Genomic DNA, 27,932 nt, shown 5'->3' with positions numbered 1-27,932 from the left:
CCCAATCCACCTAGAAATAGTTTGTTTTGACACAGGCTTGCCCTGAACCCAAAGCAAAAGAAACAAACAACTGCTGAGACTGCCTAAAATCCTTAGTCCTGCTCAAATAATAACACAATTGCCTGTGTACATCTAAAGTGTGCAAAATCTTTTCCCCTTTATTTTGGGGATCTGCATAAAAAGTAGGCAAATGAATAGTTTGGTTTAAAGCCACACTAGAAACCACCTTAGGCATAAAGGAAGGATTAGTACGTAAGATACCCTATCCTTATGAAAAATCAAAAAGGCTCTACCGCCATAAGGGCCTGCAACTCAGAAACCCTTCTTGCAGAAGTAATGGCCAACAAAAAAGCAGTCTTCCATGACAAATATTTCAATTCAGCAGTAGCCGCAGGCTCAAAAGGTTGTAGAGTAAGTTTCTCCAACACAAAATTGAGATCCCAAGCAGGAGTAGGAGCTCTACGGGGGTCTTATATTCTTTGCCCTCTAAGAAATTGCTTGAACAAAGGATGCGAAAACAATGGTGGGTCACAATCATAGTGAGCTGAAATTGCTGCAGCATGAATCTTAATGGAAGAGAAAGACAAACCTTTGTCCAATAACTCAGTAAGATATTGAAGAGCCACACTCAAATTAGGCTCAGAAATCTCCAAATTGTTTGCTGCACTCCAAAATAAAAATCTCTTCCATTTTTCATGACACTTTCCTTGTACTAGGTCTTCTGGCTTCCATAATCACATTTAAAACTTGTTGAGGAAGTTGAGACCTGCTGTCTTTCAAAACAGAATATGCCAGGCTGTTAGATGAAGAGATTGAAGCTTGACATTGAGCAGGTGACCGTCCCTCTGAGACAACAGGTGTGGAATCAAGGGTAAAGGCCATGGAGGCTTCCTTACCAGACTCCTCAGTAATGGGTACCAGTGCTGCCGAGGCCAATCTGGAGCTATTAAAATCATCCTTGGCTTGTCTTGTCTGACCTTTAGAAGCACCTTTGGGAGAAGAGGCAGAGGTGGAAAGCATACACATGAAGATTTTTCCAACTGAAAGAAAGAGCATCCACTCTCCAAGCTGTGTGATGAAACCTCTTTGTGCAAAACTTTGGCAGCTGGTGGTTTAGTGGAGAAGCGAACAGATCTATGTCTGGAGTTCCCCATGACACTGTCAATTTTGAAATACATGAAGATCCAGTTTCCACGTGGGGATCCATGATTTGTCTGCTTAACACATCTGCTAAGGAGTTCTGTGCTCCGGCAGAAACCTTGCCTGAAGAGTTAGTTGCAAGCTGAGCGCAGTCTCCCATAAAATCATTGCTTGCCTGCACAATGGGTAAGAATGTGTTCCCCTTGTTTGTTGATGTACCACATGACAGTTGTGTTGTCTGTTAGAATCAACACCTGCCCTGGAAGAAGTAACTCCTTGAAAGCCATTAATGCAAACTGGACTGCTAACATCTCTTTCATGTTGATATGTAGATGCTGTAGTCTGGCAGGCCACTTGTCTTGTATCCACTTTCCATTTAGATGAGCTCCCAAGCAATGTCTGAGGCATCTGTCGTTAGAATCTGACTCGCCTCTGGCCGGGTCACAGAGAGTCCCTTGTTTAGGTGACATTCCTGAGCCCACCACAAAAATTCCTTTTGAATGCAAGGTATTATTTGAATGACAGTGTCCAAATCCTGGCAGTGCTGTGTCCATACATTTTTGAGATACCATTGCAGCTTCCTCATATGCAGTTTGGCATTGGGAAGCACCAGAATACAAGATGCCATGAACCCTAAGGCTTGAAGGACTGTCCTTGCAGTCAGCCCGGACTGAAGAGATAGTTGATGGAAGTAACTGGAAAGATTCTTTTGTTTGTCCGGGGTTAAAAAGGCCATCTGGGCTGCTGTATTCAGTCTCACACCCAGAAAGCACATGTCTTGAGAGGGTACTAGACTGGACTTTATTTCGCTCACAGAATACCCTAGGCATCTTAGCACTGCTATGACATAATCCAAATGCTGTAGAAGGTCTTCCTTTTCTTGAGCTAGAATCAGGCAGTCGCCCAAGTAAGGATAGATTTGAATTCCTTTTAGCCTGAAGTAAGCTATGACTGAGCCAGAACCTTTGTGAATACTCTGGGCGCAGTGGATAAGCCAAAGGGCAATGCAGAGAACTGATAATGAGAATTTCCAGCTCGAAAACGCAGATACTTCCTGCAACTTAGTCTTATAGGCACATGAAGGTAAGCTTCCTTGAGATCTAAAGTTACCATCCAGTGATCCTTGCCCAGCAGAGGTAAAAGCTGTTGTAACGTCAACATTTTGAACTTGGGAATGTCCAGATAAGTGTTGAGGATAGATAAATCCAAAATTGGCCTCCACGTGTTCCCCTTCTTCGGTACTAGGAACAGGCGAGAATAAAATCCTAGGCCCCTTTCTGGCACAGGAACTGGCTGAATGGCCCCTATGTGGAGCAACAGAGAAATTTGCTTGTGAGCCTCTTGTCTTTGTAGAGGAGGAATGTCTGGCATGCCTTTGAAAGGAGGCATGGTATGGAAATAAAACCTGTAACCGTGGTGAATGATATCCAGAACCCATCTGTCTTGGGTAATTAAATCCCAATTTTCTTTGAAAAGAGACAGCCTTCCTCCCAAAGGTGCTGCCAGGCGAGAATGTACTGGCAGCTGAAAAGGCAGGTCATTGGGTCTGCTTACGAAAGGACTGACCCCTGCCCTCACCAGAAGTCTGAGCAGGGGAACTCCCTGTCCTAGGCCTAAAAGAACCTTGAGCTCTGCCCCTACCACGTCTAGACCTACCCCTAGACTGGGATTCATAAGCAGGATAAGTCCATCCCTTAGTAGGCCAATTTCTACTAAACTCGGAGGCTGCACCTGCAAAAATCTTAACAGTTTGCATAGACTTAGCCTTGTCCTCCATTTTCTTTAAGACTGCTTCCACAGGAACCAAACAACACATCAGACTGCAAAGGAGCATCCAAAATCCTTGTCTTAACATGCTCAGCTAAATTCTGATCTCTCAACAAGGCATGCCTACGAAGAACAGAACCAGTGGCAGCCACCCTCGAGGAGGCCTGCACAGCATCAAAACCACATTGCAAGGAATGTTTACCCACCTGTTCAGACACATGAACTAAATCCTGCAACTCTTTACACTCAATACCTTCTGCCAGAGCATCCACCTTAGATTTCAATTGTGAAAGGAGATAATTCTGATATTTTAACATGTGAAACTGACAATTCAACGCCTCATGGCTAAAGTGGAAGAAGTATACACTTTCTTTCCCCATCTATCCAAAGCCCTTGCCTCTTTATCAGGAGGAACAGGATTTTTAACAACAGAGGCCTTCACACCTTTAGGCCCCTGAGAGACAGTTTCCAGGTCTGCCCTAGGACTCTTAAAAGATACTTATGAGCTTCAGGCACCCTATAGTACCTATCCGGTTTAACTGGGGCAGGAGGCAAAGAATCAGGATTGAGGGAAGCCTCTGCAAAAACATCTTCCACCACATTCAGAACAGGAGGTATAGCTAAAGGCCTATGCTGGGGTAAAACAAGAATTCCCTAAGCCTCTTCCTGGAATCAGAGAAATCTTGACCTTCCCATTTAAAATGCTCCCTCATGGAATGCAGAGTCTCTGAAAATGAAAAATCCTCAGGAGGAGAAGCTGAAGGAGTAGAATCATCCACATCAGAATCAGAATAAGGAGGATACTCCTGCAAGTCTTCAGCCAAGACTCAGAAGCCTCGAACATTGCTCAAAACTCTCAAACTCAGGTTCCACCCTAGGCCTCTTATCAGGAGGCATAGAACCTCTAATCATAGTAATCAAATCCTCTGCCATTTTAAGCATATGTTTCTTAGGCAAAGACCCTGAAGCACTAGGAGAAACCCCCACTGAAGTTAAACTTGGCCTGCCTCTCAAAGAAGCCTTGGAAACAGAAGGGAGGCTCTAACCACCTTAGGAAGAGAGGGAAGAACAGCCACCTGAGAAGCCCCTCAGCCTGGCCTACTTCCTGCGAGGATACATCCTGTAACAGTAAAGTCCATACCTGAGACTCCACAGAAACACCTGGCAATACCTCCGGCTCCACTGAGCCATCTAAAGAACGGACGACTGGGACAGTCGGTTCTTCCACCTAGGCTTTGCTGCTTTGTCCTTGCGCTTTTTGGTCAAGCGGGCCGGAGCCTCCGACGGCATTTTATAATTACAACGCTTCCCAAAACTAACCTGGCACAGTCTAACCTTGTCTTAATAGTGCTTGTTAAATCTAGCACAAGAGCGCATCCAACAACGCCGTGCTCAGGCCCTAAACAAGGTATACACAAAGTATGGTAATCCCTATGAGGTATCTGTTTCCACAAGAAATACAGTTATTCACTTTTTCTGACATCCGTTAAATACTGAGGCAAGAAAACCAAAATATTCCCAACGGGTACTTAGCCAACTTTGATTCGGTCTGAAACTCTGACTTCAGAAACTTTCAGAACGCCAACCTGCACTCGCAAAATTGCTTCTGCATCGGACCATGCGGCAAAAAAGACTGGGGATATGATGTCGGTCATGCGCATTAGTACCCTGACGTTCTGACGTCAGTCTAATGCGCCCTGACCGACGTCAGCCATATACTTTGGTATTCGGGCCGACTGGACAGCGGACTACCCAATAGTTAGGACTGCAGCAATGTGGAATGAAGAACATCTTTTTTTTTTTTTTAAAAGAAGGGAAAAGGGAATTGAGTAGTCTGGGGAAATAATTTTTAGCACCCAAGAATCTTATGTTCTGCCAGGCTTGTGGGTGCATGGAAAAGCTCCCCAAAACTTCTTCCATAGTGCAGCAGTTGGACAACCCATCAGGAGCACTGATACATGTTCTTGGTAAAGGGACTGTAAAAGCCTTGGTTGTGCAGTCTGCCTCCACACCTCTTGGGCAACGTCTACGATAATCTATCTTCAGGAGCATCATGCTAAAAACTCTGATTTTCGGAAACACTTTTTTTCTAGCCCTCTGATTCCTACAGGAGGATATTTGTGGGATGGAAAATGAATTCCCACTGTATAGTGTCTTATTCTGTTGACTCCCTGAGAGGGAGGGATGGCTCCAACAACCATTGAGTCAATCCATTCTCCTTAACCCTGGCTCCGAAGCTTTGGCTTTGAGTCTCTTCCTGATCCAAACAGACTGATGTCAAAATAGAAAGGGATGTTGTTTACAGTCAAAGTATCTCGGACTGTTAGCTATGACAAAGGTGCCCTGTGGCAGGTCAGTCCAAGGTAGTTGGGTCATAGGTACGGACCGTGACAGGATAAATGAGAAGTGGGGTGACTGGACCAATACTCTATGTTCCCAGGTGATGGTACTGGGATAACACGGAGCTGGATTTTTGTTCTGCAAAACTTCTGCATCATCCTGTCAACGTCTTGTTCTATTAGGCTCCCGGATGACCGGTAAGGAGAACTACCAAAAGTGGTCTGGAACATCTCCACTCTGACAAAATTGGCGAATGTAACCTTGGGCTCACTAGTTCCAGGAAGAAATGGGCCCAAGAAAAAGAGGAATGGACCTAAGATACTATTGGTTCTGACCATGTGGGAGTTTTTGGACCCGGCACAACCTGCACTGTCGGATCCAGACGTTTTCTGGACTTGTCAGATCTTCCCTTGTCTGAATCACTGTTATCTTTTTCCTTTTCTTAGCTTTCATTTTGTCCTGCTTTTCCACTGAAGAAGCCATTGTGGATGAGGTAGACACTGTGGAAAGAGCACTCTGTGGAGGAAGGAGGCCAATGACTAAGTTTCTCTCTCCCTTCTGGTCTGAAGTGCCCCAGAGATAAAGGAAGAACAGACCCTACACTCAGTATCAATATAGAAAGCACGCACAAAGTGAATGTGGATCCTGAGGAAGAAGCCTATATGTTCATATTCAGAACATTTCTTGAATTCCTGATCTGACATAATGGTCGCTGGCTAGAACAAAAATCTTAACCTACTACTTAGAGAAAAAGACGCACTATAAAAACGTATAACACTAATGTATATGATTCACAAGCAAAAATGTTAACCTATATGACAATATGTAAAAAAAAAATCCACACTCACTTATTAATACCACTACACTCAATGCACTAACAACTATACAAAAACACACTATGAAAACTAAACGATAATAGAACAAAGAAAATTAACAACTACTTAAATACTACCCATGACTAATACACTATAGCAAAACAAATTTTTTAAAACTACTTGAGAGACAAGTCTCTCAGCAGGGAGAGAAGAGATGAATGGGTATAACCCCAAAGGATATCACTTGAAAAACACAGAGCCCTCATGGAACGCGTCTGAAGACTTAAGGCAGAAAACAAGATCTGAGGTACTAAAGTGAAGTGGAAGGAAATAAGGGTGGGGAGGATCACAGCCCTAGAACATAGAAGCTTCAAATTCAGTGCAGAGGTCAGATTCAGTCAGATCCAACAACCCACAGATGGGATGAAAAACAATGGATCAAATATACACACACACACACACACATTATATATATATATATATATATATATATATATATATATATGGGAGGGATCAGTACTGATCCCCAACGGCACTTTATGCCGAAGCAGAAATCAACGGACATACTTAACTGAAAGTGCTGTTCACCAAAGCAGCACTTTCAGATAAATATGCTCGTTGTGCGGGTCGCACTACGGTGCAGATAAGGGAAAATTCCCTTTTCCCCACAGTAGTGTGACCTCAAAGTGAGAATATTAAAGTAGGGGGGTGTGGGGGGCACAGCCCTCACATGGTGCAGGGCTTGCCTCACCGCATAAAAGTAGATTTTTTTAAAATTTTTTTTTGTAACACACTTTAACGAAAGTGCTTTCGTTAAAGTGCGTTTGGTTATTGTGGATTTGGGATGTTGACGTTTCGTTCAACAGTCCTAGATCCATATATATATATATATATATATATATATATATATATATATATGGGTCTACTTCAATTGCCTGAATTTCCATTTGCCCGAGACCAATTGACCGACACTTCATTTGACCGACAAGTATTATTGGCAAGAAAATGGGATATGCCCCCTTCCCCACTGTAGTGCGACCCTGAAGTTAGAATATATAGTTAGGGGGGGTGTGGGGGGCAAAGCCCCTCACTTAATTTCATATTATATTCTTTAGTTGTGCTTTAATATTGCTTAGTAAAACAAAAGTAAGTGGGGGGGCTTCACCCCCCATACCCCCCCCTAATTATTTAGTCTAACTCCAAGGTCGCACTACAGTGGGGAAGGGGGCATATCCGATTTTCTTGCCAATAATACTTGTCGGTCAAATGAAGTGTCGTTCAAATGAAATTTCGGTCAAATGGGTGTCGGGCATTTGGAAGTTCGGGCAAATGAAGTAGACCTATATATATATATATATATATATATATATATATATATATATATATATATTTTACCATCATAATGTCGACCGGTGAATGGTCACTGGAGTGTGTATGAAAGGAATATGGCAACATCCCAAAACTGTGAATGGAAATGTTGCGAATCGCAAAATCCCATCCCCATTTTGACCCATGTTAGCACTTGTTTTTGGGTGTAGAGCAGACGGAAATGTCGTTTTGGTGTTTTTGTGACATTTTGACCGTTCAGCATTACGTGATTTGCTGACAAAAGTCGCTCAATATGCAGAGTTGAGCAATGTGCGCTCAAAAATAACATAGTAAACCATATATGTATGTGGGTCTACTTCACTTCACCGAAATCCCATTTCACTGACATTCATTTCACTGAGACCAAATCACCTAAACTTAAAAATACTGACAAAGTACATTTGTGTACACTTACCATAAATGTAGATGTTCGAGTGTATTAAATGTTGCAGTCATTACATTTGGGTAATCTGCTGGCAGGTTGCCCTCAGTCGGCCTGAATAACAAAGTCTTGGGTCCTGCGTCGGTTGCTGTCTCCTCTTCCATGACGTCAGGTCGTCAGGGGTATAAAACATGCAGCAGATGCCATTTTATTCAGTTTTTCTTGCCCCAGATGTCAGGTGTCCCCCCCCCAAATGGGGAGCAAAAAAAAAAAAAAAATATATATATATATATATATATATATATAAATAAAACTAAACAACAAAATATATAAATGCACTTTTAGCAACATAAACTTTACCTTCATCTAAAAGCAAATATACCACAAAGGCTGTAGAATATAGTGAAGGAAAGAGAAGTTATAGAAAAGGTGGATGGTGTGTGGGTAACCTGGACTGCAACAGTGAATACACTCCAACGTCTACATTTATGGTAAGTGTACACAACTGTACTATGTTCTTTGTGTTTCACTGTTGCAGTCATGACATTTGGGTAGAATCCCAAAGCTATGGACGGGAGGATGGAACTAAATAGCATTAGGGGCGGCTAAAAGGCCCTGCAGAACTGCAGTGTCAAAGCCTGCCCTGGATTTGGAGAAGAGAGGCAAATGATAATGCTTTGTGAAGGTATGCACAGAGCTCCAAGTAGCAGCTTCTAGAAGGTCTTTGGTTGGAACTCCTCTGCGAAAGGCTGCTGAGGTAGAGGCAGCCCTGGTGGAATGTGACCCGATTCCCTTGAGCACAGGTTTACCATGGTGCAAGTAGCAGAAACGAATGCAGTGGCTTATCCACTTAGAAATATTCTGCTTTGATATAGCCTTCCCCTCTGATCCTGAAGCAAATGCCACCAGTAGTTGCTTACTCAGACTTTCTTAAAGACTTGGTCCTGTTTAAGTAGAATCTTAGTTGTCTGTGTGCGTCCAATGAATGCAGACTCCGTTCCCCCTTATTCTGCGGATTTGGGTAAAATGTTGGCAGGTGAATAGTTTGGTTAAGAGCCACACTGGATACCACCTTAGTTATTACGGAAGGATTGGTCCTGAGGGGCACCCTGTCTGGGTAAAATGTAATAAAAGGCTTCACAGCCATGAGAGCCTGTAGTTTTGAAACCCTTCTTGCTGAAGTGATTGCCAAAAGGAAAGCTGTTTTCCAAGATAAAAATTTTATATCCGCAGTAGCTGCTGGTTCAAAAGGAGGCAGGGTGAGTTTTTCCAGCACAAAATTGAGGTCCCATGCAGGAGCTGGTGATCTTCTGGAAGGCCTTAAATTTTCTCATCCTCTAAGATACTGTTTTAGCAGAGGATGAGAAAAGATGGGAGGCTCTGTGTTGTAATGAGCCGAGATGGCAGAGGCATGGATTTTTATTGAAGAAAAAGATAGGCCCTTGTCAAGCATCTCAGTCAAGTATTGTAAAATCTGAGGAATATTTGGTTTTGCTGTATCTGTTCCTTGTGCTTGGTTCCAAGCACAGAATATCTTCCATTTATCAGCATACGATTTTCTAGTACTAGGCCGCCTAGTTTCCAAAATGACATCCATCACAGATTTACTGAGAGGTGTTGTTTGAATAATTAAATGATCAGCCATGCTGCAAGGTTCAGAGTCTGGAGCTGGGTGTACAGAATTTTATTGTTCTGCTGAGACAGTAGACGAGGTATTTGAGGCAAGTACCAAGGAGGGAGTTGAGACATATTCCTTAGGATTGGGTACCAGTGCTGGCGAAACCAGTCCAGAGCAATTAGGATCACTTTTGGTTTTTCCTGTCTGACCTTTAGTAAGACCTTGGAGAGAAGAGGCAGAGGGGGAAAGGCGTAGACAAAGTTTTTTTTAACTGAAGGATAGGGCATCCACTTTTCCATGCTTGTATGTGATAAGTCCTTGTGTAGAACTTGCCCATTTGATAATTTTGGGGAGAGGCAAAAAGATCTATGTCTGGGCTCCCCCATTTCTGTGTTACCATGCTGAAGATTTGTGGATCTAGTTTCCACTTGTGTGGGTCCATAAGATTTCTGCTTAGGTCGTCTGCCAGAATATTTTGTTTTCCTGGCAGGAATTGAGTTTGAAGATTATTTGGTAAGTCAAGGCTGTGTTCCACAATGCCATGGCTAGTCTGCAAAGGGGGTAGGAATGTGTACCCCCCTGCTTGTTTATGTACAACATAACCGTGGTGTTGTCCGTCTTTATCAGTAGTTGTCCTGGATGAAGTAAGTCCTTGAAGGCTGTCAGAGCATTCTGAACCGCTAGCATCTCTTTCTGGTTGATATGCAGATGCATTTGTTTTGGGCTCCATATGCCCCGAATGCATCTCCCCGCCAGGTGGGCCCCCAAGCATAGTCTGATGCGCCTGTTGTTAGGGTTTGGGTGGCAGGGGGTAGAGTGAATGACAGTCCCTTGTTTTGGTGACATGTCTCTGCCCACCAAAGAAACTCCTGTTGTAAGCAGGGAATGAGAGGAATCATTGTTTCCAAACTGTGACAATGTTGACTCCATAAACTTTTTAGGTATCATTGAAGTTTCCTCATATGCAGTCTTGCATATGGAATTAGTAGAACACAGGATGCCATGAACCCCAAAGCCTGCAGAATTTTCCTTGCACACAACCGGGTCTTTGTTGCCACCATTTTGAAGTAAGAAGTCAGTTGCCTTTGTTTGTCTGGCGTGAGATAAGCCATCTGGGCAGTTGTATTTAAGCTTGTACCCAGGAATATTATCTCTTGAGAGGGTACTAGTTTTGATTTATTTTCGTTTACTGTGTACCCTAGGGAAAGTAGTAATCTTTTTACAAACGCCAGATGCTTTAGTAGAATGTCTTTGTTCTCTGCTTGAATAAGGCAGTCGTCCAAGTAAGGATATATTTGAATTCCTCTTTATCTGCAAAATGCAATTACTAGTGCCAGGCATTTTGTGAAGACCCTGGGCACAGTAGATAAGCCAAAGGGCAGTGCAGAGAATTGACAGTGCATTGAGCCAGCTATGAATCTGAGGTATCTTCTGCAAGATTGTCTGATTGGGACATGCAGGTATGCCTCTTTTAGGTCCAAAGTTACAAGACAAGCCTTCTTGCTCAGCATGTGTAGAAGCTGCCGCAAAGTCAACATTTTGAATTTTGGAATGTCCAGAAATGTGTTTAGAATAGACAGGTCCAGTATTGGTCACCAGGCTTTGTCCTTTCTGGGTACCAAGATAAGTCTTGAGTAAAATCCTTGTCCCTGCTCTTGCTGTGGTACTCGTTGAATGGCCCTCATTGTCCATGAGGGATGAAACTTCCTTTTGTGACTCTGCCCATTGATTGTGTGGCAGGTCTGGCATACCTTTTGCCTTTGGCAAGGTGTGAAAGTGGAATCTGTAGCCCTGTGACACTATATTCAAGACCCATTTGTCCTGGGCGATCATGTGCCAATTTTGTGAAAAAAGTGCTAGTTTTCCCCCTAAGTGGGCTGCCAAAAGATAAGTGCTTGGTTCTGGCAGAGGGAAGTCATTGGGACTGTTTCCTGTATGGCTGCGATTTGTCTTCTTTGCTTTTGGAGGTAGAAGCACCCTATTGTTTAGGCCTGTATGAGCCTTGGGGCTGGGATCTGCCTTTGGGGCGTCTGTATCTGCCTCTTTGTGGCCTGTCTGACACTGAAAAGGACCAATTCTTTGTAGGCCAGATCCTGCTAAATCTGGGTGGCTGTACTTGTAAGAAATCCCTGACTGTTTGCATAGATTTTGCTTTGTCCTCCATTTTCTTCAAAACCTCTTCTGCTTTAACACCAAACAAAGCATCATGCTGTAATGGAGCATCTAATAATTTTGCTTTAACATTATCAGGCAGATTCTGTTCCTTTAACCAAACATGCCTCCTAATGACAGAACCCGTAACAGCGGCCCTGCAGGAGGCCTCCAGAGAATCAAAACCACATTGCAAAGTATGCGTTCCCACTTGTTCAGCTGCATGCAATAAATCCTGCATTTCTTTGTTTTCTGCACATTCAGAATTTGTCAACAATTTCTATTTAAGCAGTGACATTAAGTATTCCTGATATTTAAGCATATGAAACTGACAATTTAAAGCCTTTACAGCCAAGGTAGCAGAAGTGTAAATCTTTTTCCCCATCTGTCCAGTGCCCTTGAATCCCTATCAGAGGGGATAGGGTTTTTGCAGTGGAAGCCTTGACCCCTTTGGGACCCTGAGAGATAGTTTCTGGGTCAGCAGCAGAGTTTTTATATAGACATTTATGTGAATCTGGAACCCTGTAGTATCTGTCTGGCTTAACAGGTGCTGGAGGGAGAGAGTCAGGAGACAGGCCAGACTCTGAAAATACGTAATCTACAAGGTCTAAAACAGGAGGAATAGCAAGGGGCCTGTGCTGAGGTAGTAAAATAAAGTCTCTGAGCCTTTTCTTAGATTCTGAGTGATCTTGGCTCTCCCATTGGAAGTGCTCCCTCACAGTATGCAGGGTCTCCCCAAAAGAATAATCCTCAGGAGGAGAGGCTGAAGGGATAGATTCTTCAGCATCAGAATCCTCATAGGGAGGAAGAGACTATTCCTGTTCAGAAGAGGAGTCAGAGGAAATGGAAACCTGATCTGAAGATTCATATTCTGTCTCTTGCCTAGGCCTCTTATCAGGAGGGGGATGGGAACCCCTGATCAAAGTAATTAGGTCTTCTGCCATTTTAAGCATCTGTTTTTTAAGCATGGAGGCCTGTCCATGGGGATTGCTGTACTTGTTTCTTTGTCTTTAGAGGTGGTTTAGTCTTTGAAGCTGAAGTCGTTTTTACATATAACTGTGTAGGCCTGAAAACACCCTCAAAAGCTGATGCCTGCTCAGCGACTCCGGACCCATCTGAGGGTAAAGTTTCCAAGGGTCCAATACCTTGATTTTCTAGCAGCCTAGTTGGCTCCATGTGGGAGTCGGAAGCGGCCTGTGGCTCTGAGGTAGCGGATGTCAGGGGCTGCGAAAGTGCCTCACTGAGAGCCAGCAACTGGCTTAGAAGAAGCCTCATCGTTAGTTTTGGACCTCGGATGCCTGTCCTTTTCTTTTTCCTTGCGTTTCTTGTGAATTGCGGTAGTCGGATGGCTATCCGATGACACTGCGTAATTAAATCTTTGGCCAAAGTAGTGAAATGCAAAACTGTACCGACGCTTAATAGTGCGTTCATAGGTTCATAGATTAATACTAGGCTAAGTGCCCTTGTGGGCCATTTTAAGCCTAGCCAATTGCCCCATGCGAGAATCAAACTCTGCACCTTGTGTCTGTAAGATAAACACTGTAACCATTATGCCAGCCTCCCACCCCTGAGGTGGTTAAATCTAGCACAAACCCTACAATTAGCAACGTCGTAATCAGGGCCTAGGCAAGGAATGCAATAAGAATGGAAGTCCTTATGAGAAATTTGCTTCTCACAAGAAATAAAATTATTAACTTTTTCTGACATCGGTCTGGAGCAAGAAAAAAGTTTCCCCAACGGAGTACTTAGCTTTAAATGAAGACTTCGGATTTGAAATTCGAACACGAAAATCTCAGGAGTCTGCCGACCGGCACTTGCGAACTGCTTTTGCTTCGGGCACTGCACGGCAAGAAAGACTGAAGAAAATGGCGTCGGCTGCATCTTTTATACCCCTGGCGCACGGACGTCAGGGAGGAGGCGACAGCAACCGATGCCGGACCAAGACTTTGGAATCCAGGCCGACTGCGGGTAGCCTGCCAGCAGGATAACCCAAGTGTAATGACTGCAACAGTGAAACACGAACATCTGAAACAAGCGCTAGACAGCTTAACACTTTAAATAGGCTAACCTACTAATCCAAACTTTAAGAAACTCAGTAACAAAATGACTGACTAGACATCTATTAGAATAAATATTAGTACATATAACCATAAACAAATACTTTTAACAAAGATAGTTTTCGCACCAAATACTTCATTAGGTTTGTTTGCAAAAACGTATCTTAATATGAATGAACACGTGTATAAATCTAAAGTGAACACCTAAGTAGGCTGAAAACCATAGCTATAACTGACAAGGTGGAAATACAGTGAAAAATGTTAAAAATAAAGCATTAAGGCTCTGGGGATCTGTTGAAGCGTGACATCCAACTAAGAAAGCACTTAATATGAATGAATAAAAGTCCTCTCAAGACTATCAGAAAACAGCACCAATGTCAGTTATTTTCACTGCAAAATATCTACATTTGATATTTTTTTAACAATATTAGCACGTAATGTCAGCATTAATACATCCCATATCAGATTTTTAATAGTTAAACAGTGGGGCAGTTTTCCAAGTTCTAGTATGCTTTTTATAGAACAGCAACAGTAAAGCCCTGGTTTTCTGAGAGAGTTCAATTTCAGCTGCCACAGTTCTTAAGATTTTTCTAAAAGACTAGGGATGTCTCCTTCCAGTTTTGAAAGGTCCACATGATCAATAATTTGAAATTTAAAGCCAGTGTCTCTTTTGTGAAGCTGCAGGTGCTGAGGCAGTGCATTATTCTTGCACTTACTAGGGCTAACCAGGGCCAATGTCAGAGCTCCAGAGGAAAGCAATACTATCAGTCTCACCATGAAAACTTCCACTACAATCCCCCGAGACTCCACAGGGCACAAGAGGAGCTTCAACGAACTCCAATCCCAGCCAGAGCACCTCCAGAAGACCAGAGAACTAAGCAATGGACAGGAGTGAGGGAAATGAAATACCTGGGGGAGCCCAACTACAACTTTCTTAGTCAGATGCCACACGAACAGATACCCGGGGCCTTAACAATTTATTTATTTTTAACATTTTCAATGTATTCCCACCTTGGAAATTATAGCTATGGTTTTCTGCCTACTTAGGTGTTCACTTTTTACATTTAAACACGTGTTCGCTCACGTTATGATACTTTTTTTTCCACACTGTAAAGTTTCTTCTTAGTTTGTTTTTACCCAGTATAAATTGCATACTGGGTTTTCTGAGACTTCAAGGGATACTTCAGATTTTTCTTTTTGTCTTACATTCTCTGCCACAACAGTTCTGTTTTCAGTACATGTTTGGAGATTCAAGTATTTAAAATATGAGGATGTTCTCTCCCATCCTGCCTTATGTCATGGCATGTCTGTCAATACTGGGAAGAAAAAAATCTGATATGTTTAGTATGTAAATTGGTAAACATGGTATAACTATACAATACACAACACTTCCCTGAGTTTGTAGTGGCAGTCCAGCAAAACTACATTATCTGTGTAGGCTAGTAACTTTATTTTTCCTTGACTCAATATAGGCTAGTAACTTTATTGTTCCTTCACTCAATATTCCAACAGTTATTGCTTGCTTTGTTTTTGGCTCATGTGTAAGGTTACTCAAATGTGGGTGACCGTCTTTAGTTTGTGCCACCTGAAATGCAAAACAGCTGGAAAAAATGCTACATCAAACTCTTTTGGAAGGCTTCGGATACAAAACTCTATCACAGTCACTAAACCACAGGAAAAACATACTTTTTATTAATGTGACAAAAAAGGTCCAAATTGGCCTACCAATAACACAAGTCCCACTCTGTCAGCCACCTTAAATGAAGTCCACGAGAGCAAGAATGTCTATAACAAAACAGACTTGGTTTTCACTCACTGTGGGCAGTCAAGCCTACAGAGTACAGCATCTCAGCAATAATCTTTGGCTTGATGTCAATAGATTTGCACTTCAAGTGAATCTTTTCAGGTTTAACAAATGTTATGGCGGCTTGGAATATTTTTTCTTGTCAAATACATAACACTCCAAAGTGCTCAATCAGCCTGCAAAAGCAGTAGCTACCTTCTCCCATACTAAGAGAAATGGCTATAAGCCAACATGGACAATCCATTCAGGAAAGTGGCTATAACAGAGGAAAAAAAAAATAATGGTAAATATGGTAAATATTACTTGTATATATCTATAGCTATATATATATATATATATATATATATATATATATATATATATATATATATATATATATAGTCTGTGCTGAAGGACAAAGTTTTTGCAATGCACACTCATCCAAGAAGGTAACAAACTAAACACAGCTTCAAAATTTTCTTGTATTTTTAGAGAGCCAGAAACATCATCCGCTGCCTGATCTTGTGAAATTCCTTTCACTAACCTTGTTAAATTCTACCTTTCATAAAGTTAATCTAAATCAGGTTCAATGCCAGTGCATGCTGATAGTACAGCATCCAGAGAAACTACCAAGGAGAAAACACATCACTCACAGGTATCATCTTGTCATACCTATTAACTGTCCAGATTGTCACCTCATATTTTTTGATCTGTTACTCGTAAAATTTGTGGTTTTCTGACAAATCACCGAGGACTGAAGTCAATAAATAATGAAATAAATTTCAGTTTCAGAGCTCATACCCTTCCGAAAATGCATGCTAACACAAAACGTGTTGCTCCAGCAACTTTCCAAGTTTATAATTGTAATACTGAAAATAAGACACTACTTTGAGGGCTACCCCCCCCCCATTATAATTGTCTGATAATGATTGTTATTTTTAGGCTTTGTCCAGATTTCTTGGGCCAAGAGGGGCTGAGAGGTATGCATCTGGTTAATGAAAGTACAAAGTTAATGACCTACAGATCAAAGAAAAGACCTAGAAATGAGAATTATGGGATAGTTAATAAATTGCCTTTATTTAGAAGCTACAGCCCTCTTACAAAGCCATAGTAGTTTCTGAAGTTAGAAATGTAGCCTCGGTCTAACAGACCATATTCTGCCAGAAAATTCATAACCCTGACCAATACTTACCAATAACATGTAAACTTACTTTTCAATTTCCCGTGTTGTATATTGGGATGTGAAAGCTTCATGCATGGGATGTGAAAAAGCAAATGAAGAGATGCCATTTTCTGGAAATGCACAACTCTCAGTTTCATTCAGTTCTAGGGGAAAAATACAGAAAAGTATTAGATGACTGCTTCATTTCAATGTGCAGTTATTGTCTTACAACCATCCACAAATGAAAAGCACAACAGTAGTTAAGAGAGATCATTTGAATGTATTAACAGCTACATACTGGTAGATCATGTTGCACTTTCAGGACCATTTTATTCAGCCAACCTAGCTCTGATAGCAAATATCTGAAACATGACAGCCTACCCTTCATCTCAGTATAAAACTACTCAGATCACTGTGTTTGCTAAAATACAGGGAGGGAGGTGCATACCTCTCTTGAACAGAAGGGTTCATGAAGAGAAACCGGTACAGAGGGAAATATGACAAAGGCCAGTAATCACAAGTAAAACCTATAGCCAGTTTGTAAGTACCAACCAATATACTCAAGGAGCAAATTCTCAAACAAAAAGGGTGAGAAGAAGAAACTCATGCAGAGGGAGATAAGAAAAAAGTTAATAAAAATAAAATCTGTATCCAGTCTATCAACCAATAAACATAATGACTGATAAAATAACATGGAACTGGTGAGACACTTTCAAAGAACAAGCATAAGACAAAAGACAGCAGCATAGGAGTACCAAACGTATCGGCTGCTGAAGACGACCCTCTGCAGTGGAAATGGCTAGCCTTTCTTGACGGCCTTTTCTCCAGCACAATTCTTTAAATGTTTGCTTCCCACACTCTGAAGTGAGTCTCTCTCCCAAAGGCACATCTCTTGACATCACCTGCCATCCCAGGAACAGTTGTCAGTCCCTACAACTTCTGAATTCTGCCAGCTACGAACTTGCACGAGATGCACCCGAGAGACAAATTACTAAAAAAAAAAAAAAAACCCAACCAACTTGAAATACACAATGAGTTATCAGCAAAGAAGGTTGAAGGGTTATTTCAGACACGGATAGGCACAAGGGAACAAGTATCCGGTGTAGAAGGCTTTCCTGGATATAAAATGAACTGGTACATACTCAATCACTGAGGCTTGATTTATAATGGGTAAAAGCTGCAAAGACTCACAACCTGTAGAATAAGTTTCCCACACAGCAACTAGGTAAAAAGGCCAAAAAAAGACAAAACCTCAGAAAGTTAAGTCCCAACTCGCAAACTATCAAAAGAGGAGTCAGCTGTTGGGATCATTATTAAAACAATGCTCTGCAACGGTATGCAGAAATAACCAATCAGCTCTGGCACAAATGCAGCAGGTCACACATTCCTGAAACAGCCAAATGGAAGTTGTAATACACCTGGTGGTAAGAGATTCTGACAGCCCTAGTCAAAGAACAATTAGCAGTCTTGTGCAAAATATGGCAAATCTAGTAAACCACCTTGAGAAGGTTTGCAGAATACTGTCACAGTTTCTTTACAAGAAACTACAGAGGTTAACCATTTGAATTGTCAGGACCAGCTACAGCGAGTCCTGAAACATGAAGACTGAATGGCCGAAAGAATGGACTTAAATATACTAAGACCAAGATGACATTTCTCTGAGGTATGCTGATCTTGGAGGTGGTATAAACAAGTGAGGAGAGTGGGGAGGTGTAGAAGGGGTTCCCCTCTGCAAAAAAGAAGACTGATTTGAGATTAACTCTTCTCTGTTTTCAGTCTTTTTTCCTCCAGTTTTTCAGAACTCAGCATTTCAAGCGCTGATATTTCAATAGGGAGCCAGTTAAGGATACAGCTCATCACACGTCTTCAGCTCATGTACCTAATTCAGGCAAAATGCAGGTTAGCAATGCATGTCAGGGGCCGTTTCCTCAATGCATACTGCTGACAGAAAGACAACAGGGTAATGCATGTACTGATGAGAGAAAATGAAGAAATTACTCTCTGCAGAAAACGACTGTCCCAAGGACCACCACCCCTTTAGGACAAGCCATGTAAGATCCTCCAAAAAGGAGACTGATGCTGTAAAATCTGACAAACTAAGGTAAAGCGTAAAAAAAGCGTCTACTAAGAAACCAACTCCAGATCCTGTGAATCAGTAGCTACATATGAAGAAATGGAAAGCCCTTCAGTCATAAAAGTTCAATTCCCAAGGAGGAGAGTGATTCATTGCTGGGGAAGAACTAAATAAAACTCACTTAAAAATACAACTTGACAAGCCTGTACTGGACCCACACAGTTTTGTCATTTAAAGAGTCATGGGTCGTAATGGAGAGATGAAAAGCCAGCAAGCAAAGGAGTGCAGTAGTGCTGAAACTGAATTCATCCTCAAGTCTTCATGAGTACCTTCACGAGGTGGACCCTGTTTTTCACAAAATCTCACCAAGACGACCAGGGACATACAGAGCGTATTTATACAGCATATATCATGGACAGAAGCAAGTCAAAAACAAAAAAAAGATAGCTGGGTGCACAAGAGCCAGGACAAAAATAGTGCCCAATCCTGGTAGGTGCACTCGTGCCAGAACTGGAAAAAATGACAGTGTAGAATCCTCAAAATACGGAAACATTCCTACAATTGGGCCAGGCCCAGGGGGAGGATGCCCCCCTGTTGTAGAAGGAAGTAGCAGTCCACAAAAATTGATTGGCCAAGGAAGAGCCATAAAGAAGATAATGTGGGTTGTTGAGGATAAGAAAGAAATTATGTATTGTTACTATTATGTAAAAAGCCCAGAATTTCCAGACATAAGATATACAAAATGATTACATGAGAAATTAGAGGAAAGAAACATACTTCTGCAGGAAAAACTGTCAGAAGCTTCAAATAAAAATTTGTGCTCATTAATACATCAGATTTTGGAAAAACAGTATATAAATCAAGAAACTGATGTATTTGGAAAAAGAAGCATCTGAGGAAGTGCAAACATATAAACAGCAAAACCTAGAGATATTTGAAAAATATAAAAAAGAAATATGGACATGGGAAAGAAAGAGATTTGCTATTGTGCAATATTTATGCAAAGGAGAAAGCCAAGTTAACTAATATAGAGAAGGCAGTCTCCAAGACATTCAAAGAGAAATACAAGCAAAGGCATCCAGACATGGAAAATTTCACAATAAAAAATTAATATCACAAAGATGTAATGTGGAAAAGAATATTAGTAAAGCAGAAGTTAAAGAAATAGAAGTTGAAGTTATGGAGTGCCTGCGTAGTGAAGGATTTAATGTAGAAGGTCTAACACAGACTACATCACAGCATGATGGAGTGAGTTCCCAGAATACGGAAAGGCAAGATCATCAGGAGACGTGAAGAAGAAATATGGACATGGGAAAGGAAGAGAGATTTAATATGGTGTAATATTTATGCAAAGGAGAAAGCAAAACTAACCAATACAAAAAAGAGCAGTATCAAAGATATTTGAAGAGAAATATAGGCAAAGGAATCCGGATATGGAAAACTTTACAATACAAAAAATAAGATGACTAAGAGGAAAAGTAGAACGAGATTAGTAATGGAGAAGTCAAAGAAACAGAAATTGAGGTTATGGAGCAGCTGCAAAGAGGATTCGGTGTAGAAAATCGAATGCAGAAAGCACCACAAGAGGACAGAGCAATGGATATCCAAATTAAGGTGAAACCAGTGGAACAGGAAGCAATTGGTCAGGTGCCATGTCAAGATATTTTGGAGCCTTTCACAGAAAACCAATATAAACGTTAACTTGAAGCTAGACACCAAGGAAAGGAACAGGAAACTTGAAACTCTGATGCAGTCAATGTTGAGGAGTGATAGGCCAGTGAGCTCCCATATGACAGAGCAACAGATGACACGGGATGAAATTGGAGAGAATGTGTTGCAGGAAGATGCTATAGAACTTTCTATAGAATGCCAGCAGGAAACGGAAAACAAGGGATGTGCCCTCAGTATGGAAGAAAATGAGCCAAGAGAAGAGTTGTTTGATTTAATGGACATGGATACATATATTAAGATCAATAACAGAAACAGATTGCAGAAGGTCAATAAAATCCAGAGTAAGAAGTTTGATACATGGGATATAACAGAAGTAAAGAGGATATACTACTTTGCTGCTAAATTAATAACTGATAAAGTTCTACCACAAGATCATAGGATAGTGAGGGAAAGGAAGTGGAGTAATCAAATACCATCATGGAAGTATTGAATAGAGAAAACTATAACGCAATTAAGACAAGAAGCATCATTGTTTGAAGAGTACAGAAGAGGGAATAGATCAACAAAAATACTAAGAAAGATAGATGTGATTAAAGCAATGCACAGTATCAGAACAGACCAGGATCTATCGTGCACTATCGCAAATAAACTAAAAATTTCAGCACAGGTGGAAACGCTTAGAAGATACACAGATAAATCTAAAGGAAAAGTAAAAATAAGCAATTTATTGATGACCCAAAAAGGTTTTATAGAGAACTGGGAAATAAGGTAAAAGGAATTGAAAGACCGCCAAAAAAAACGAAATAGATACATTTTGGAGAAGTATCTATGAAGATCCTGTGGAACATAAGGATGCTAAATGGATACAAGTAGTAAAAGAAAGAATAAGAAGTTTAAAGGTACAGGATATGAAATGGGATGAAGTAACAGCTAGACAGATTGAAACAAAGTTAAGAAAAGTCTCTAACTGGAAAACCCCAGGCCCAGATGCAGTCCCTAACCTTTAGTTAAAAGTATTAACATCTTTGCACAGAGATTTAGCTATGAGTAAGAACTATTTATAAGTGTACCCCGAACAGACACCAACCTGGCTAACAGGTAAAACAATGCTCTTACTTAAGACTGAACCTGCAAGCTACCCTAAAAATTAAAGGCCAATAACTTGCCTTCTAATGATGTATAAACTATACCCAGGAATTGATGCCGACAGAGTTTATAGTCCTTTAGAAGATAACTCAATTATGGCAGTAGAAAAAAAAGGGCAATAAAAGAAAGTCATATGGAAAAAAAGGATCATTTCTTGTTAAATAAAGTCATAGGGGAGAACTGTAAAAAGGGGAAGAATCTAAGTATGGCATGGAATGACTACAAAAAAAGCATTTGATAGTATCCCACATTCATGGATAAAAGAGTGCTTAAAAATGTATAAGCTACACCCTATACTGATCAATTACATTACAGTGACCATGAAACAATGGCAGACCACTTTGCAATTAAGCTATGATAAAGGACAGATTATTATCCCACGGATAAACATTCAAAGGGGATATTCCAGGATGACTGTCACCATTGCTATTCTGCCGTGCCCTAAAAATCCATTAAGCTGTTTACTCAACAGCTTAGGCCATGGCTACAATTTGGTTCCTAGAAAAAAGTCTAATGACTTCTCACCTTCTCTTTGTCGATGATTTAAAACTGTATAGCTCATCAGATGAGGAACTGAAAGCACAGCTGCAGGTTGTCAAAACTTTTTCAGATATTAGAATGTCATTTGGGCTGGATAAATGTGCAAAAGCAACATTTAAAGCAGGAAAACTGCAGCACCAGGAAAACATCAGTTTGGGACAAGAATGTGATATAAAAGAACTTGAGCAAGAGGGAGTGTATAAATACTTGGGAATTGATGAAGGATCATCAGTAAAACAAACAAATGTGAATAAAACTCAGTAAGGAATACTTTAGAAGACAAATTAATTCTGAGAACAGCATTGACATCTACGAACAAGATCCAAGCTACAAGTCAATTTGCTCTTCCTGTCCTAACGTACAGTTTTGGAGTGACTGACTGGCCCCAAAAAGTGTTGGATAAATTAGATATTAAAACAAGAAGGATGCTTCATGCTCACCTAAATCAGTGTATACCAAGATTATATATTCCCCATTCTGAAGTGGGGGTGGGTCTCCTTGAAATTGATTACATGCATAGATCTGTAACAGTGGGACTCCACACATCTACTGACCTCAAGATCCAAATGTAGTGAAAGCTTTGAAACATGAGGAGAATAAATCCTAAGATGAAGTCTTTGCTCAAATTGGCAGAAGAATATCGACGTCAAGCAGGAATGGAAATCAAACAATTAGTAGATAAAAACCAGGCAGCAAATGAATGTGCCAAAAAACAAAAAAGAATATAAGGTGAAGGACTATAGGAGAAGGCAAGAAATGTGGAAAAAACAAATACAGTTGCAAGTATAGAAAACTTCTGGAAAAGCATCATGATGATCAACAATGAACGCAGGAATGGTTAAGGAGAGGCAAATTCAAACCAAGAAATTAAATGTTAACATTGGCAGCCTAAGATAGTGGCCTACGTACATGCTGGTTTACAAAATCCATTGAACATGTGGGAGAAACAGACAAATGTAGGTTTTGTAAAACCAAATTGGAAACAGTCGCACACCTTGTTGCGACACACTAATGGCAGAAGGACTGTATACTGAAAGGCATAATAATGGGGCGAGACTGTTGCACTGGGGATTTGTGCAAACATTATGGTATTGAAGTGGCTGAAAAACACTGGAAATATAAGCCACAAAGCATCATTGAAAATGATGAAGTTTACACCACATGGGATCACCCATTACTAGCAGTTCAAAAGATAGATGCTAGAAAACCAGACATAGTGGTCCAAGAAAAGAAGACAAAAGTAGCACTGATCATTGAAATCGGCACACCCAGTGAATATGTGTCTCTAAGTCATAAAATACCAGGATCTGTAGGCAGAAATGAGTGCCATGTGGAAGAAAGTTACCCAAACATTTCCAACAGTAGTAGGAGCAACGTATTTAGCTATATGACTAATCCATATAACCCCGTACGAACTGCAGGAGGAGTAATTTCTGGGCACATTGTGGGTGCTGCAAAGAGCACTACTGGCTGACATCAAAGATTGAAACAATACTAATTTCATGAACTTTAATCATACTTTGACTTAGGAATGGGGTCCATTCCTGTCATGGTATTAGAAACCCAAAAGACTTACAGAAATTAAAGACAGAAACGATCAACTAAAAAAGACCCAAAATGAAACAGTGCCCAACAAAAACAGTAACAAATAGGAGATGAGTGTGTAATCCTTACCGATATCCACTGTAGCCAGTATAAAATACAAGAACTCAATCGCAAAATAGATTAAGACGATAATTGTTAAAATTTTTAGCACAAAAAGGAGAGAATCGCAATAGTAAGATGGCCATGCATCACCGAGGAACTCGTATCTGCTGTTATGAGGGGCCAACAAAACCATCGAAAGAAATGGCAAAGATATGTTGCAGGAGATTTTCAATTGGGCGCACACACTTTCTCTCCTCTGGCATATAGAAGCCCACTTTAAACTTCCCAGACAGACCCATACATTTACCTTCTTTTTAAGAAGGATGACAACATGCGTACACATGGAATTACCCCCTCTCATAACTAAAGTGCTAGTTTAATTTCCGCGCGCAACTTAGAACTTTACATCCACGTCTGCGTGTATGTGACTGCATGTACGTTCCTCCTTAAAGGAGAAGACTTCACTACCATCGAATGAAGATTTTTTTTTTCCCTTATGGCCAACTTGCAGGTATAGAAGTGGGAGGGCTCTTGCCCTTCCCCTCACACTATGATTCTGGCGCCCTATCGTTTACTTATTTTAATTAATTTACTGTTCATATTATGTGTTCGCATAATAAGAAAAGTAAATTAATTAAAATAAACACACAAATTGCACCCTTTAGGAGACCGACATATACGGTGCCCTAGGCGGTTGCCTAGTTCGCCTATGCCTAAGGCCGGCCATGGTCTGTGATGTAAACTGTTTACAACTAAAGTTATTTCATTTTGTATGTTTTTCATTTATATAAATGTAAGACTGCCTTTGTCATAAGTGGAAATTTAATAAAGATGTTGGGGGAAAAAAAGAACATATCTACTGCAAGAAGACACACTGCAGAAGTGGATAGCCTATCTCAAGTAAACTCGTGTATTGTTATTCAAAACAACTGGCTACATTTCTAATAGTACATGGAGATGAGAAATAGAATAGTCAGCTGCCAAAATACAGTAATAAAATGAGATGCGGAGGAATAATGTGCAGGAGAGAAAATTAAGGACATGGAGAGGTAGTTAACTTTTAGAGATGAGAATGTTATGGAAGGACACTAAAGAGGAAATAAACACTGCCCACTGAAGAGGTAGAAGTGCATGCATTACTAGCATGGTACTATTACAGTAAGGAGCTACTTTTGATGTCAGGCCATTACTACCTGCTTAAAATAAGGAGGCGTTTTCAAATTCAGAATGAGAAAGGCATAGTTATTGTGAGCAGGTAGTCATACCTCTGTTTTGAGAGATGTGCAGGTCCAGGTATCGGATTTCTTTTAGACTGGTCTTGAAATTGAAAATGTTGCAAGTATGTTTAAGGGATAAAGGGACAGAGTTCCAGTAGCGGGATAAGCAGGGTTGTATGGATGCATTAAGTCTAGTATGGCTTTGCTTTGCTCTGGTTTGTATATTAGTCTGTGGACTAGGAGCATTTGGGTTTGAGTGAGTTGCCTGGGTAATTCAAGTCAATTGAGCTGCTTTATGGCTACACAGTGACAAGTTCTGTTTGATGAGTAAGTGGTAAATTTTGTTATTTTACTGTAGCACTGGTTTAGTTTATTTTGGATGGAAGCTTGAAGGTTAAGCAGTACAGTATTAGGGAACCATATAGCAAAGTGGGGAGTAGGAGTATTGAGGCCAGGAATTTCCTGCATGAATCAGTTAAGTATTTTTTTATTCTATAGTGTGTGCCCAATTTTTGGTGATTTTTTTTTTTTTTTTTTTTTATAATCTGTTGCAAAGTAAAATTTTAGGATATCATCAATTGTTATGCCTAGTAGATTGATATGGGGATGACATATAGGGGTATTATCAGAGGCTGCTATTGAGTTGAGAAACTTTACTTGAGGTGAGTCAGGGCTCTGGAAGGAATGATGTATATATATTTTTTCTGATTCAGTAGAAGCTGTGCGTTACTGACCTAGCTTTCAATTGATGAAAATAACTCTTGGGTGATGTGTTGTAGAGTAAATGGGTTACTGGCAGTATAGATTAAAGTGGAGTTGTCCGGATACTGTTTAAGGGATGCTTGACATTTGGTGGAGTGTAGATTTGTTGGCAAGTATATCGAAAAGCAGTGGCCCTAGTATGGATCTTTGTTTTTATGGGTAGGAATTAATCCATGTAACAGGCTGGAGTCTATTGGAGAGGCAACTAGAGAACCAAAAGGTGAAAGAGTTTGACAGGCCAAGCGAAGGGAGTTGTTTTAGAAGTAGCCTATAAGAAACGGTACTGACTGCCTACTGGGATCCAGAAAACATCAGAAACTGGGCGGCACAGTGCTGCAGCAGTTAAGAGTTATCACCTTACAGCAAGAGGTTCTCTGATTCGATTCTCGACTATAATGCCTTCTGTGTAAAGTCTGAATATCCTCCCTCCGTTCATGTAGGTTTCCTCTGGGTGCTCTGGTTTCCTCCTACATTCCAAAGACATGCAGCTGGAGCATTTCTCCCCAGGCATTCGCTGAAAATGGGCTTTGTCCCAGTTGGACTTTCCTGGTAAACAAATAAACCAGTGGCCTTTATCTATGGCTAGGTTTATAGTGTTGAGGTTTAGAAGAGTTACTGTAGTGTTTATAGTGTTGAGGTTTAGAAGAGCTATCGTAGTGCTACTCCCTGGTCTGAAATCATGTTGGGTCGGGGTAAGGAGGTTATTTGCAATGTAGTCAACTGATTAGAAACACATTTTAAAGATTTTTTGAAAGAGGGAAGAGAATGACGAAGGGTCTAAAATTGGTTATGTCTTTGGAGTTACCTCTCTTGTGAAGTGGGATAATGCAAGATTTTTTTTCCATACGGCTGGGACATGTGACTCCTGAATAGATCGATTTATGAGAATGGATACAGGAAAGAAAACTGACCTAGCTGCTATTTTTAGGAAATCACCAGGCTGGATCCAGTGCACTTGGTTCAGTTTGTGTTGAGGTATTTCCTGACTGCTGTGGTCGATACTTGTTGAAAGAAGAGCGAGTGAGTATTAATGGAACTGGAGGGAGAAACTGAGTGGAATGTGGACAGATTATTAGAGAAAGTCAATTTGTTTTGAGCTTGGTTGCAAAGTAATTTATCGATGCTAGAGAAAAAGTGATCATTGAAAGTGTAAGCTGTTTCTTCCAGTGGGCAGTGGGGGTTGGGGTTTTGCTGCCCACTTGAGTCGGGGTGTACTATTTTAGATATGGCTACTTAGAATTGTCTAAAATTTTTCTTGCATCTATTCTACAAATTGGTAAAATAAAGTTTGTCAAGTCTGATCTGGAATTTGGCTTTACTTTCTATGTATTTATATTGTTGAAGATTGTTTTGTTTTATTATTGAGCCATGCCCTCCTGGCTCTCTCGCTACTCCTAATTAGCTTCCTGGTGGTAGGAGTGAGCTAAGAAGCAGGGCTATTCTGCATCTCAAGCCTAAGGGAGGGCCATGCTGTTTAGTAGTTCTATAAATATCTTATTAAAATAAACAGCATCATCTAGTAGCAAGAGTTTTAAGATGTTCCAATTTTGTGAGATTGTAGTGAGGAAAAAACTCCAAGACCGTCCAATGAAGACAATAATTCGATAAAAAGGCAAATCCTTTATTCAGTAGTTGAGTAATAAAAATCCAAAGGACAGCAGAATGAGAAACAGCAATATCAGACAAGCGCTTTCGCTTGGGTAATACCAAGCTTTATCAAGTCAAAAACAGTTTCTTTCAAAGAAGCTACTGTTTAAATAGGAATCTTAATTGGTCACATGTTTAATTACAGCTGGGTCTCATTAAAGGAATCAGTTTGAAATGTCATAAGCAAGTAAATAAAACAAATCATTCAAGTGTACATAAAAAAGTTTAACATCTGCACTACTTGTGAGATGATGCATAACTGATGAACCGTATTGGTACCATTATAAAATTTACATACATAAAACGAAGAAAAAACAGTATTAAAAATGTAAATGAGAATAAAAATAAAAATAAAAATAAGGATTGTGTGTAAACCAAATAGATTTGAAATCAGCAATACAGAATGGGATAAGAATGTGTGTATTACATTTTTGTTGGTCATAAGAAAATGGTATCGTAATACATATGAATAGCACCCAGTTTGTAAGTTGTAAGATGTGTGTAAAATATGTATGAAGTGGGGTGTGGGATGGTAATGGTATGGTAAAACATATTACAGCCTGGCTCTTCTAAGCTTCAACACTGAGCCTATGCTAAGTGTACCGTTTAACCCCGGAGGCCTTCCTGCATCCAACCTGAGCTGCC

At 40.6% G+C, this 27,932-nt stretch overlaps 1 protein-coding gene across 1 annotated transcript in view; it reads right to left on the bottom strand.

Moving 5' to 3' along the window:
* The window catches only part of AHCTF1 (AT-hook containing transcription factor 1), a 2,707,103-nt gene that overhangs the window by 431,513 nt on the left and 2,247,658 nt on the right, over nucleotides 1-27,932 (bottom strand). The window contains exon 31 of the mRNA XM_044058692.1: nucleotides 16,633-16,747. Coding sequence (XP_043914627.1) covers nucleotides 16,633-16,747 — 115 coding nt within the window. The remainder of the gene's footprint in view (nucleotides 1-16,632; nucleotides 16,748-27,932) is intronic.

This window comes from Protopterus annectens, chromosome 1.part2 (assembly GCF_019279795.1).
Source record: "Protopterus annectens isolate FY-2018-M chromosome 1.part2, PAN1.0, whole genome shotgun sequence".
NCBI lineage: Eukaryota > Metazoa > Chordata > Ceratodontiformes > Protopteridae > Protopterus > Protopterus annectens.
The sequence above is the reverse complement of the archived record's forward strand: the minus strand, read 5'-3'. Positions and strand labels throughout refer to the sequence as shown.